This window comes from Drechmeria coniospora, chromosome 03 (genome assembly GCF_001625195.1).
Source record: "Drechmeria coniospora strain ARSEF 6962 chromosome 03, whole genome shotgun sequence".
Classification (NCBI taxonomy): domain Eukaryota; kingdom Fungi; phylum Ascomycota; class Sordariomycetes; order Hypocreales; family Ophiocordycipitaceae; genus Drechmeria; species Drechmeria coniospora.
This window is the reverse complement of record NC_054391.1, coordinates 2,593,500-2,607,300: the sequence shown is the minus strand read 5'-3', so window position 1 is coordinate 2,607,300 and position 13,801 is coordinate 2,593,500. Positions and strand designations below refer to the sequence as shown.

Sequence of the window (13,801 nt, the reverse complement as noted above, 5' to 3'; positions counted from 1 at the left end):
ACCAGAGCATTCATGTCAACGCCGCAGAACCGTAGAATTGTGCATGACTGCCACCTGTTCGACTTTCTCTCCAGAACAATAGGCATATGGTACACCGTGCAAGACACTTTCAGCTCTGGGTTCATGCCGCCGAGCACGTCCAGCCACCGGTAACCAGCAAACGAACCGACGGAGCCCCCAGGTTGCGATCGACGCCCAAGAACCCCCCAGTCCATTTCTTCCTCCGATTAGCGCGCCGTGTTGTTCGTCACCGTGTGCAAGTACTCCAGCAAAAAGGTTTGATCTGCCGGGGACAAGGGTGTCTCGGTACCCCTCCGCGCCGACGACAACGCGCCACATGGCTGCTCACCACCTCCAGCCGCGACCGAGGCAACCCGGCTTCTCGATCCCCCCGCTTTATCGGGTGCCATTCCGGGAGATGAGCTACCCTGCTTGCCGAATAGGGATAATAGCTGTCGTTTTTGGTCCTTGGATGGCTCGGGTCGACGATTGGGCCCGCCCGGCGGCGGCGCCGAGTTGGCATCCGGGTTGCCCATCTGTCCAGTATGGGGCTGGCCAGGCGGCCCGTATGTCGACGTCATGGCCGGCGCATGCTGTTCTTTGTGGACATGGAGGCCGCTGTGAACGTGAGTCGGCCATGCTGGCGGCTCGCTGCCACCAACGGCGTTACCCCCAACGGCATCATGAGTGTTGGAAGGCCGGCGAGGTACCATGCTTTCCCATGGGCCCGAGCCGGACGCGCTCGCATGTGCATCCGCTCCAGAATGAAGGAGAGGCTGACGCACAGGGGGCGGCCCCCGGCTCCCTCCATCTCCGGAATGCGGGTTCTGCAGCGGTACGCCGTCGTTCTCTTCAACCTCGCCGCCGGGAACCGTGCTCTTCGCGACGGAAAACTTCCTGCCCACGTCAGGGCCGGCAGTCTTGAACATGCCCAGCAATGCCGACCTGTGCACATCGGTCGGAGCTTCGACTGCCGTGCCCGCCAACTCCAAGGCACTTTTCTGGTGTGACGCGTTCTCGTCCGAGCGATGCAACAGGTTGGGAGGTACCTGAGCCAACGAATACGAGGGCATGCTGCTCGCCGACGGCTCGCTCGGGGCAGCAGCCTCGCGGTGCCGCCCATCCTGCTTCGACGGAGCCGAGGGATTCGGCGCAGAGTCACGCTTGAAGGCGTTCAGAAGCGCCATTGACTGCCCGTTGAGCTGAACGGCCGCGGATGATGGCGGGCCATGAGCTTCCCGAGGAACCTGGCCGTGAGATGGCTGACGGTTGTCCTGTCGACCGTGCGCCAAGTCGATCGCTTGCGGGGCTCTCGGCGCCACCGGAAAGGTGCTTTGGCCGAACATGGCTCGTTGGACTTGCGGTATCGGCTGGGGGTGCACCAGCGCTGCTTGTTGGTGCATCGCCCCGTCGTATTGGGCATGGTTAGGGATGCCGTTCGGCGGGCCATGGGCGGCAGCTCCAGACACCTGGGTAGGATTCCAAGACGGCAGCGATTGGTTCGCGGCGGCATGGAAAGCCGGAGCGGGCCCCTGCGGCGCAGCATCGAAGGGCACCGGATACTGATGTGCAGGATGGTGGGCATGGCGAGGTTGCGGCGGCGCCGCTGCCGTTACGTCCTGCGATGTTTGCGGTGCCCGAGTCGACGGCGTTTGGGACGTATTGGCCTGAAGCAAGGAGAGGAGGGCGACGCCCTTGTCCTCGTGAGTGGCGGCAGGCTGGAGACCCTGGGTGGATGGCTGCATTTTCAGGAGGCGCTGCAGTTCCCTCGTCGCCCCGTCGAGCATGCCGACAGCGGGACCGCCGTGATTCGGCGCATCATGCTGCGTTGGTGCCCACGAGTCGTCCTCGGTCGTCGCAGCCTCCTCCGAGTGCGGTTGATGGTGCAGCTGCTTATGAGGTGCGCTGGCTGTGTTTGGTTCCTCCAGCTTCTTCTGCGACGCGATCCATTTCTTGAGCGGCACCAAAAAGGGCGCAACCATGTAAAACTTGTTGTTGTTGTTGGCGTGGGAAGACGCAGCGGCCGGCTCGGTTTGATTTTGCGCACCCCTCTTGCGAAATGTCGGCAGCTCCGAGAGCTTGTACCATTGAATCTTGCTAATCTCCTTTCTCGTTCGGGGTTGGAAGTGCGTGTCCATCGGGATGTCCCGAAATACATAGAGGCGCAGTTGCTGCTCCCTCATGGCGATTTCGATGTATTTCGTTCTTTTCCCGTTGGGTACCAGGCCGACGGCGCCCAGGTCGAGACCGGTCTCTTCGTAGACCTCCCGGACCGCACAGTCCAGGTCGTCTTCGTCCTTGTTGATCTTGCCTCGGGGGAAACTCCAGTTGGCTCCTTTCTTCCATCCCTTGACCAGAACGACCGAGTCCATGGCATGATTCAGCATGATGGCACCTCGGACGGGGACTCTAGTTTTGTACTGGAGAAATTCTTCAAACGCCTTCGTATGGTTCTCGACCGAGAAGGAGGCCAAGAGCGGACAGTGCTGGAAGATTCGAAGACAGAATGTTCGCAGCGACATGGACGGCAGGGAGGGGTCCAGAGGCCGAATAAAATCTTCGTAGAACCATTGAGCTTCCTCGACCTGAAAGCAGATACGGGCCACCGAGGAGAGATCCTCCTGGGGGAGGTTTATGATGAAGCGGACACAGAGGTCATCGAGCCCTGCGAGGTTGATTAGTCGACGAGACTTGGACGAGGAACGACTCTGAAGCTGCCTCTTGGACATACAATCCTCCAGCTGCATCTGTGTTGGTGCCATTCTGACGTTCTAGGCTTGACCCATGCTACGGTGGGATCTCCGCAGATGACTTATAAGAATGACGGGATTCTCTCTTGAGACTTTGACGAGCAGTATTCGATGCAAAGGTGTGAAGGGATGTTGGACATGGTCGACTCAAGGGGACGGGACGGGACGAGGTGGAGACTTGGCAGGTTGTCTCTCGGGCGCGAGCGCTGTCGGATGGAACAAATTCAGACGCTGGCGCTGCAGCGCTGCAGAGGTGATTTCATCCAAGAAAGAATCTGCACGCACAATGCTGGGTGTGACTGCGAACGAGAGCGGCAAGGACGGGTGCTGGTAAGATGAAGGACGATGTTCGACACCCGTTGGGTTCTCCAAAGGCGAAGCTGAAGCTGGACCTGCCACCGAACCCAATCAAAACCCAGCTCCACAAGTGGGGACGTGCGAGTTCGGGGGTCGCGAACTGTGTAGTACGCGCACACTGGTGGTACCTGTCGGGCACTATTTCTCAACATCCATCGCCTTCTGATCCACTCCTGTTAGGAACGGAGTACTGTGTCCTGTAGTGTACCAGTTCTAAATCCGCACAGTGTGGTTCGGTTGCTGCGTTCTACGGTGAAGGCTTAAAGTATTCCATGAAGTACATGTACAAGTTCCGTTCAGGTACACTACAGTACGTACGTGCACAGTGCAAGCATACCGTAAGTATTACTCTGCACGTTTGCAATGGCATTTGACAAGGTGCTCAATCTCACAAGTGTAGTCCGGCACCTTTGCATGGTTGAAAGCGTGGGTAAGAGTACGTCTTGACGGATGGCGGATAATGACAAGAACGAAGATTTGGTACTCGCAGACCACGTTCTATTCGACGTAAGCCTGGCCTGCTGAGCGTATGGCGGAAGAATTCTATCAATGTCCGTGGTAGTAATCTCGTGAGTGCTGGCAACAACTATGCTTACAATGTATACATATTTATTGTATGTCGCCTGGAAAATGAGCACCGACAGTGACATATTCGTTTGTTGTTTTACTCTACATGTGCGTTTTTCTGGTTTGCAAAACTTTTCCTTCATGCGATTTTGCTTTCTTTCATGTGTCGGCGAGCTGGATTTACAGAAGTACTTACTCCGTACATACTTGAATGTTGCTCGTACCACATGCGCTTGCATGTATAGCAATACTGCCAGTGACATGTGTGTACGGGCACTCCTAACTGTAAGTACACCTAAGTTGTTGACCTTGTTAAGTAGTCTGTAAGTATTATCTGGTAGCCTGGTACAAGGCCGAGTCAACCAGGTAATTAGACTAGGAGCTAAAGGGGACGGACCCGTTCTCAAGTGATGTTGGAAACTTCTCGGCATGGAGTTCTGCACAGTACTGGCATGAGTGAGTGCGAGTAAGCATACTCCGCATATCCTCCAGTTGCGCCAGCCTGAAGGCGATAATTCAGCATTGATGGCGCATGACCGTCTAATTTCGCACCAAGATATAGTGGACACACCGCAGGTCTTCGTCTGATAATCGCCGCTCTTTCTCGTTGCTTGGGTTTGGGAGTCTCTTTGTCCTCAATCTGACACAAGGCGCTTCTTGAAACAAACCTCTCCTACAAGCGCTCCTGTAATTGATCAGCGAGCGGTCTCATACAAGCGTGCGTGATTCGAGTAGGCAGGGCCGCGGCTAGACATAAATAGCACCTGGGTGCCTATATGTACCGCGCCCAGTCTCTGGCCCCGGACGATCCCTCTCCCCCGTGCGGAACAAAGCAATCATGACGTCGTACGTCGCAAAGATCATCAGCAAGAAGATATTGGGGGAGTCTCTGCAGAACAAGTTCGGCAAAGAGGTATGTTGTGCTCGCCCGTCCACCGTAGGCAAGTGGGCGCATTCCTCGACGAGCCGGCTTACCGTTTGTGATGCCAGGACCCTTACTTCGAGCAAGTTCCCGCGACAAGGCTAGATGGGCGGCCTACGGGCAAGGTCAAGAAGCGCAAGAAGGCGCTGCCGCCGGGCATCTCGGAGCACGATGGGCAAGTCCTGACCAAGGTGAAGCGGCGTGCCTATCGACTCGATTTGTCCTTGTGCAGCTTCCTCGGCGTACGCTTCGGCTGGAGCAGCGTCATCGGCATCGTGCCCGCGTATGTTTCCACCTACCCTTCCAGCCCGTGCTTGCTTTTCTCATTCGTCGAACAGGATCGGAGATGCGCTGGACGCATTCATGGCCTTGATGGTCCTGAAGACCTGCTGTCAAGTGGAAGGCGGCCTCCCCAACACACTCAAGCTACACATGCTGTCCAACATCGGCCTGGACTTTGCCGTCGGCCTCGTGCCCTTCGTGGGCGACCTTGCCGATGCCATGTTCAAGGCGAACAGTCGAAATGCGCTGCTGCTGGAGCAGTACCTGCGTGAAAAGGGCAAGAAGGAGCTGCGAAAGAGCGGACAACCCGTGCCGGCCATCGACCCAAGCAGCCCGGAAGAGTTCGACCGGGCGGCGCGCGAGGAGATTCCTCCTCCGTACGACGCCGGCACCTCTCCTCCAGCTGAACGTGATGGACATGAAAGTCTCCCGAGTGCTCCGGAGGGGGCCAAAGTGCGTGGCGGCCGCGGCTGGTTTGGCCGTAGCAAGGCTCGCCCTCATGACATTGAGATGGGAACGCCTCAACCACAGCCGTAGACGTAGGCGGCCTTGAAGGGGCGGGTCGTTGGGTGGTGCCATGCCGACTAAAAGTCCATTGGATGCTGGGTTGGAAGGGAATGATGCGACCGCGGCCAGGGGCCAAGGACTCTTGCCGTGCTGCTGAATGACATTAGGTGAGGTGTACGGAGTACTGTACCTGAACTTGTGGTGGAGCAACCTGACACTCTGGGAATCTGGCGTACGCGTTTAGTTTGGTGAATAGAAAGGGCAGCAGACGTTTTCTACCGATGATTGTACCCTTATGCACGTGCGATATACTGCAGTCAAGTACATGCCTAGGTGCATTTCTGCGTGTTACAGTATGTTCGTTCGCCTGAGCGCGGATAATACCTCGTTGATGCATCTAAAAAATAAGGCCGAGCTCGACTCGGCCCAGCTCCTTAGGGTTCGGAGAGAAAGAAACAATAGTCCTCCCTTGATTGCGCACTCTGTTCACGGACCCGTGTCGTGACGGACCCGTGTCGTGACGGACCCGTAACGGACACCTTCTCTGCAGATTGCCGTCTCCCATGTCCGAGGCCCGAGATGTTTTCCGAAGGCCATGGGAGTTTATGGTGTGCGAACGCGACGATGCGTTCCTGATTTAATTGATAAGTCGGACACGAACGACAAGGCAGGTTTAGTTCGGGTGGAGCATCTGCCTTTCGCGTCAGCCGAGATGAGTGCGTGCAAGTACTCGTACTGTACATGTACACAGTACTCGGGTGACTCCTATTGCTCCAAGTGTTTATAAGTACTGTATACAACGGCCTTACAGTACATGTACATGCACGCCGCACGCAGGCACTTCAAGTACTTTAGTATTACTCCGTATTACTTGTTCGCCGTACGAGTATTACTCGTAAGACGTGTTCAATCTGGACGCGACTACTTACCAGTTTACGCGTTTGCCCTACAGCCGAGATCTGCAGTACAGTACACGTACAGTAATTACACCTACTCAAGCCAAATTGATTCAGGCCGCGATCAAGCGGGGCCTCTTTGCCTGTTCTTACCTGCTATTGATTACGGAGTACTGCTTGTACTGGATACAAATACAGAGTACGGCGCATACAACTTACGGTACATGATCACCTTCCAAGTGGTCCGTACTGAGATGTTGATTGCTAGACTCCGTCATGTACCTAGGTGAACAGAGTATTCCGTGCACGTACCATGCACGTACCGTACTCGTACTCTTACTTGCTACTCATACTCACAGTACTCATTCTCCTATTGAGAGCGCGGACCGAGTGCATGTATTCATACTCCACGCATGTAGGTACTTGCGGAGGATGTCATGTTACCATAAACTATTGACTCGGTAGTAATACTGGGTTCCGACCTTCTGAGACGACCCCTCCAGGGCAGCAGCTAAGTACTGTACTTCTTGTCCATGCTCAACATCCATTCCCAGGTCATACTTACGTGGCTGCAAAGGAAGCGCCGACTTTCCAGTTGCATAGAAGTAAGTGCAGGTAGTTGCGCAATTCAATTGACTGCCGTCTGTCAAGCACTTACCCACCACATTATTACCTGGCCATCTCCCTACTGCCTACTACCAGCTGGTGCCCTTCCGAGTGATGCCTTGCGAGTATTATCCCAGCCATGAAGTGGGGCGGTACCTGGGTACATGGTACATCCCGCCTCTTGGGTTTAATTGACCCTCGCGAGTACTTAACCCGTTGAGAACGCTGAAAACACGGTTTGACGCGTCAACTTCACGTGACAGCGTACCGCCGCTTGCACTTACAAAAACCATCTGGCGCCACCCACCCGTCGACGCCGTGCCGTCGTACTCCTTCACTGCCTCTTCACTCCATCATCCATCCAAGTCAGGCTTGAGCTGAATATCTCTCTTGGCTACTGTGCTACTCTCGATATCCCTACTTCTTAGTCCCAATGGCCTCTCAGATCACCCCTTCGAAGCAGGTGGGTGCTCTTTTCGTCGCTCGCTCGTTGATCAACGCGACACCACTCCTTCCTTCCGCCCACTCGTCGTCGCTAACCGCGTTGTCAGGCTGCCACTGCCATCGCGTCGCTGAAAATGGAATCTCCTGTGAAGAAGCTCGACTTCGCCGATAAGGAGAACCGGCCTTTGGGTGACGCCGTTGCCTCCAGCCCATCGACGCAGCTCGACGTCGGCGACAAGCACGTCAAGGGAACGAAGGAGGTTGAAGCGGAGAGCACCGCCGTCGTTCCTACGACCCAGCCGGAGGAGTGTGACGAGCCTCTGCTTCGAGAAAACCCCCAGCGATTCGTTCTGTTCCCCATCAAGTATCACGAGGTACGAGACGCGCTGAGCACGCGCCCCTCCGCCCTCGACAGCCGGTCTAGGCTCCCCATGTTGACCGCAGCATTGGTGTAGATCTGGCAAATGTACAAGAAGGCCGAGGCGTCCTTCTGGACGGCCGAAGAGATCGATCTTTCCAAGGATTTGCACGACTGGAACAACCGTTTGAATGACGATGAGCGGTATTTCGTCTCGCACATTCTCGCTTTCTTCGCCGCTTCGGACGGAATCGTCAACGAGAACCTTGTCGAACGTTTCAGCGGCGAGGTGCAAATCCCCGAGGCTCGCTGCTTCTACGGTTTCCAAATCATGATGGAAAATATCCACTCCGAGACCTACTCGCTCTTGATCGACTCGTACATCAAGGAGCACGCTCAGCGAGAGTATCTGTTCAACGCCATTGACACAAGTATGTTGCATCCGGCTCGATGTGGATTCAGTCCCATCCGTCCAAGCCGCTAACCACAAGCTTCATCACAGTTCCTTGCATCCGCAAGAAGGCTGATTGGGCCCTGCGTTGGATCCAAGACAAGGAGTCCACGTTCGCCCAAAGACTTGTTGCCTTTGCCGCCGTCGAAGGCATCTTCTTCAGCGGTGCTTTCGCCTCAATCTTCTGGCTGAAGAAGCGCGGTCTCATGCCTGGTCTGACATTCTCCAACGAGCTCATCTCGCGTGATGAGGGTCTTCACACCGATTTTGCGTGCCTGTTGCATTCGCACCTCAACAACCGGGCCAGCAAGAAGGTCATCAACGACATCATCACCGACGCCGTCACCATTGAGCAGGAGTTCCTCACCGAGGCCCTCCCATGTGCTCTGCTCGGCATGAATGCCACCTTGATGAAGCAGTACATCGAGTTCGTTGCCGATCGTCTCCTTGTTGCTCTCGGCAACGAGAAGGTGTACAAATCGTCGAACCCCTTCGACTTCATGGAGAACATCTCCCTCGGTGGCAAGACCAATTTCTTCGAGAAACGTGTTGCCGACTATCAAAAGGCCGGCGTTCTGGCCAGCGGCACCAAGAAGGCCGCCGATGATGTCGCTACCCCGGTGAACAGCGCCGAGGGTGGTGACTTCAGCTTCGACGACGACTTCTAACTGGATACGAATGGACAGCACCGGAGATACCCCCCCCCCCCCCCCCCCCCCCCGCCCCCACTTCACTACCCACATCCTACTGTACTTTTGCTTTGTCTGTCTCGTATGTATTTTGGAGTTCATCTGCATACGCAAGAAGGGGCGTTCTGATTCATGCTTTTTTTTGCCACTGCTTCATTGTATTGGGCAAGCGTCGTGTCATTTTCCCTGTTGTTGGTAAGGGGCCAAGGCTTTGCATTTGTCATCGCTTGGATAAAGATATACTTTGCATAGTGAACAAGCTGCGAGAGGGTTGGCTGAAAATCGAACTGGCTTGTAGTAATTACTCTTCATCGCACCCGTGCATAGAAATTCATTGCATCTCGTGAAGTTGCGACATGGAACGACGTTTGCGAAACATGCTCTGTTCCTTTGCTACGGATGAGCTTCGCCTCGATCCTTCGCCGTTTATTTTCGCCCCTTTTTCTTTTTGTGACCACCTCCCGCTTGTGATGGTTGCTGCGGTTGTTGCGTTGGCACCGCCGTCTCCGCTGCCACCTTGGCCTCGGTATTTGCATTGTCCCCAGAACGGGCTGGTGCACCTGGCGTCCCGGCTCCAGGGACGTCAACGGGTAGGGCGGCCATGGCCCTGCCGAGTTGGCCCAGCGCAGAGTAGATGAGCCGGGAGACCTCGGCAGCCTTGGTGGTACGGTACTTGAGCGTCACGCCACTGACGGGATCGTACGTCTTGATAACGAGGCTGGCGCGTGGTGGTTTGGATGTTGCCCGCATCACCGAGGCGTCACCACCTGCAGTTGCATCGTCGCCAGGATTGCTCGAAGGGGGCTTGACACTCTTGATAGTGTACCTAGTCGTTATGCGAGTCTACAAAGGTCAGCACGAGCATTCTCGAGGAAGGGCCTGATTGCCTTGCAACTGGGGCAAACGGACTGTGGTTGGTCGGGCTTCGATCAAGAGAACGGACTGCTCGAGCCATTCTTGGCTCGTCTTAAAGTATGGCATCGTTCCTCCCCCGGTGTCGCTTGTGAAGTAGCTCCCGATTGTTGATAATGAATCAGCGTTTTAATCACGGTACAAATGACTTGGATACGCCTTCAGCCAGCAGAGTTGACGTTTGCGAATGAAGGCGTTTGGATCTGCGCAAATTCTGATGGTGGCAGGTTTATCAAGGTCGGACTGTAGTAGTAATAGTACCTGCAGTACCTACTGACTTGTAGTCCGTGAAGGTTGTCCATACTATTAGTACAATTCTAAGTGCGTGCAGTGCCCTCCCAGCACAGGACAGCACTACACCTAGAGGACCAGTTCTGTAAGCTTTCTATAATTATCCATCCATCCACATCGGCCCTTACAACACTTCTCGCTGTACGCAAGGAGCTAAAACTAACATGAACATAAAAAATACAAATAATATTCTACCCTTGACACAAAAACTTCACGAGCATGCTTTTGTACATTTGCTACCATATTATTGTCTGAAATTATTATAAAATATAATTAAAATTAGAGCATAAAATATATTTAAAATGTTAAACCTTGTTAAAAAATATTGTAGTTCTTCAATATATTTCATAATTCTTATGTACACATGCAAGTTTAATACAAATACTAGTCAGGTAAATAAATAAATAAATATATATATATATAAGTAATGTAAAATAAAATTAATTGCATTAAATTAATAATAATTTACTTTATTTAAATTACTTATAAATAGAATGTCATTTATTAAACTTGATTTTTTCTTTTTCTTCAATGTAGCTGTTCTTTTCGTCGTTATAGACTAATGACTGCTAATATTAGCAAATATAAAATCCACATATAATTGAGTATGATACGTACTGCTCAAGTATAGTTCGTATCAATTGCCTAGTCCCGACGACGGCATTCAAGCCAGGTACAAGGTACGGAGTGCAGAGCGAGCGCCTTACGCCGTACGTAATTGCTCCATCTACAGCCATCATTGCGACACTGTCGTCAACTACCCCATTTCGCCAACGTCTTGATGTAGGGAGGGAGCCGTCTTCGTTATTGACGTGCGGCCCCATAATTCGGGAGATTCCTGTGATCATCCTCCTCGAGGTCCCCGGCAACCCCAGGAGCGCAGTATCATGAATGGGGACTTGAGCCTGTCTCAGGCCCTCGGCGGCCTGCGGATTGCGAACCCTGACGATGCCCCCGAAGCCCCCGCCTCATCATTGCCGCCATGCCCAGATCCTGCATCAAATGTTTCTGTTGCACCTGATCATGCCGCCGCTGATGGCAACTTGAAGCTTCTCGGCGCCGCAAACGTCGCCGCTACCGTCAACCCAAGTACCTCCCACCGTCCTATCCACCACGACAGTCGCGATGCTGGCCGGCCCAGATCTTTCGTTCATGAAAAAGGTGTGTCCGACTTATCTTCGCATCCTCTAGGAGAAGGCAATCGGCGCAACAGCTATCGATTGCTCCAAGCCACTGGTGATGGACGCGAGTCGGAGGGGTTCCGCTCCATCTCACCGCTTAGGAATTCCTATGTTGGATCTGCGTCCTCGCCTGCCACGACGAGCGGCCTCGATATCGCGCCATTCGCTGGAAATTCGTCGGTACCAGCCACCAGTGAAGAGTGGAAAGATCGCGGGGCCGCCGTCGGCATACGTCGCGAAGTCGACGCCAATGGCCGTCCATTTGTTCGGCAGGTTAAAAAGGGCGTCAGGGACTTTTCCTTTAGCCGTGTTCTTGGCGAGGGTTCCTACAGTACCGTTTACCTCGCCACGGATCGCCAGACGCTCAAGGAGTATGCAATAAAGGTCCTCGAGAAAAGGCACATAATTAAGGAGAAGAAGATCAAGTACGTCAACATCGAAAAGAATACGCTCAATCGCCTCACGGATCACCCGGGCATCGTCCGCCTGTACTACACGTTCCAGGACGAAGCATGCCTCTACTACGTCCTCGATCTCTGCAATGGCGGGGAACTGCTGGGTGTGTTGAAGAAAACCGGCACCTTCGACGTCGAGTGTGTGAGATTCTACGGTGCCCAGATCCTCGATTCAATACATTACATGCACTCGCGTGGAGTTATTCACCGGGATCTCAAGCCGGAGAATCTACTTTTAGACAGTCAGATGCACATCAAGATTACAGACTTTGGAACGGCGAGACTGCTCCAAGACCCGCGAGAGCCGCAGGGACGAGACACAGGCGGCACGGATCGAGGTGTGGCTGACTCGGGGGGGCGGGATGACCAGAACGACGGACGGGCGGCTTCCTTTGTCGGCACGGCCGAGTACGTGAGCCCCGAACTGCTTACGCACAAAGTCGCATGCAAGGCCAGTGACCTGTGGGCCTTTGGCTGCATTATATTTCAGCTCCTGAGCGGCAGACCACCCTTCAAGGCCGGCAGCGAATATCTGACCTTTCAGAAGATCGTCAACCTCGAATACGAATTCCCCCCAGGTTTCCCACCATTGGCTCGTGACCTCGTGGAGCGGTGCCTTGTGCTCGACCCGGCCACGAGGCTGACAATCGAGCACCTAAAAAACCACGAGTTCTTCCGCGGCCAGTCGTTTGGCAAATCCCTATGGCTCACCAAGGCGCCGCGACTGCGGCCCTACGTTCCTTCGGCACAAGCGCCCAACATCATTCAGCTGAACGGCGTTTCGTTGGACAATGCGGCGGCGGCAACGAGCGGCGCGCCGACATCTGGTCCATCACCCCATGTGCAGGCCACTGCGGCCAGTGGCACCAACCGGCCTTCTCGCCTCGTAACCGACCTACCCCCTCCGACCCAGCTGGACATCGAGTGGTCTCCCGTACTGACTAAGAGCAACGAGAGGATTCTCAAACTCGGAGACTTGACGGTGATACAATCACCCTTGGCCAATGGCCTTCATGGAAAAGGTGCGGATGAGGGCCACAAGAAGCTGTCTCGCTTCTTCGGAGGCAGCACGACCAAAAAGCGACAACGGCTGGTGTTGGTGACGTCCAGCGGGCGTATTGTGCTAGCTCCCGTTGGTGGGGAAGAGAAGAGGGCGAAGCATGAGCTGTCACTCATCGCTCCGGACTGCACTTGGAGGAGCCAACAAGACGCCAAGGGGCAGCAGGTGTGGTGTGTCGATTCGGTAAGCAACCTTGAAACCCGATTCACCTCGGCCCCTCGTCACTAAACGATAACCATCCAGGGTGGTCACCACTACGTATTCGAGGAAACCAAGGCATCCCTCAGTTCGGACGGTGGCTACAATTCGGCCAAGGAGTGGATTGAGTCCCTGGATAAAGCAAGAGACCTGGCCATGTCCCAGAACCCAGACCCTCAAGGCGATGACGGTTCATTTGCCGATCTACCTTCAGCCATGTCGAGCCCGGCCAGTACCCTGGGCAGCCGAGCAAATTATGCGGATGCCTTCGGAGTTGGTGATAGAACGCATCGCGGCCACCTGAGCAAGAGCCAGGGTGGGCTGGACGAATCCAGCCATAAAAAGAACCGCTTCAGCAAAAGGCAATCCCGGAATGGGCTGGGGTCTGCCTTTTAGAGCGTAGATGGGGCAGGCATCCTGTGAGCCGCAAGTGCCCTTGCACTCTCCATCTTCATTTACACCACTCTCGCCCCTCGCTTGACCTAACCCTGAGAAGGATCAGGCACAGTACCACCTACGACATGGGTAACGGCAGTGAAGTTAACAGATCAGCGGTCCATTCTTGTTGTATTAGGAAAAGCGCAGCGACCCGAGTTCTCCTTTGTAGGCATCGCACGCCAACCGTTTCGAGCGAATCAGTTCAAACTTTTGCTATGGAGTCACATGCGTTAGAATTCATGGAACACTGTCCCTTTCTGAGCACGTTTCTGTCATGTATCTGTTTGAACCGTCGTCCTCGGTCCTTGGAGGGAACAGTATTTCACGTGGCAACAACCGGGACGTTTGCAAATACGCACAAACACGAGCGCAGACGTACTCAAAACGCATACCTTAACCAGTTTACCTGACAAGAGACAGGAAGCCGAACGTTCCAG

The 13,801-nt window shown here is 54.3% G+C and overlaps 5 protein-coding genes across 5 annotated transcripts; 3 read left to right on the top strand and 2 right to left on the bottom strand.

The window, feature by feature from the left end:
- Positions 1 to 227: 227 nt before the first annotated feature.
- DCS_06527 (uncharacterized protein) lies at positions 228 to 2,762 on the bottom strand (the record flags this gene model as incomplete). The annotated part of the gene is made up of 1 exon (XM_040803815.1): positions 228 to 2,762. One exon carries the CDS (start codon positions 2,760 to 2,762, stop codon positions 228 to 230), a length of 2,535 nt encoding a protein of 844 aa, XP_040653919.1.
- Positions 2,763 to 4,512: 1,750 nt separating this feature from the next.
- Positions 4,513 to 5,415, top strand: DCS_06526 (PH domain-containing protein; the record flags this gene model as incomplete). Its single annotated transcript, XM_040803814.1, has 3 exons — positions 4,513 to 4,587; positions 4,665 to 4,879; positions 4,935 to 5,415. The coding sequence occupies 3 exons, from the start codon at positions 4,513 to 4,515 to the stop codon at positions 5,413 to 5,415; spliced, it is 771 nt and encodes a 256-aa protein (XP_040653918.1).
- A 1,905-nt stretch (positions 5,416 to 7,320) lies between these two features.
- Positions 7,321 to 8,808, top strand: DCS_06525 (ribonucleotide reductase; the record flags this gene model as incomplete). Its single annotated transcript, XM_040803813.1, has 4 exons — positions 7,321 to 7,350; positions 7,439 to 7,705; positions 7,787 to 8,120; positions 8,192 to 8,808. 4 exons carry the CDS (start codon positions 7,321 to 7,323, stop codon positions 8,806 to 8,808), a joined length of 1,248 nt encoding a protein of 415 aa, XP_040653917.1.
- A 447-nt stretch (positions 8,809 to 9,255) lies between these two features.
- On the bottom strand, positions 9,256 to 9,810 carry DCS_06524 (uncharacterized protein; the record flags this gene model as incomplete). Its single annotated transcript, XM_040803812.1, has 2 exons — positions 9,256 to 9,672; positions 9,739 to 9,810. The coding sequence occupies 2 exons, from the start codon at positions 9,808 to 9,810 to the stop codon at positions 9,256 to 9,258; spliced, it is 489 nt and encodes a 162-aa protein (XP_040653916.1).
- A 1,109-nt stretch (positions 9,811 to 10,919) lies between these two features.
- DCS_06523 (Serine/threonine-protein kinase domain protein) lies at positions 10,920 to 13,322 on the top strand (the record flags this gene model as incomplete). The annotated part of the gene is made up of 2 exons (XM_040803811.1): positions 10,920 to 12,911; positions 12,972 to 13,322. The coding sequence occupies 2 exons, from the start codon at positions 10,920 to 10,922 to the stop codon at positions 13,320 to 13,322; spliced, it is 2,343 nt and encodes a 780-aa protein (XP_040653915.1).
- Between the last annotated feature and the right edge of the window lie 479 nt (positions 13,323 to 13,801).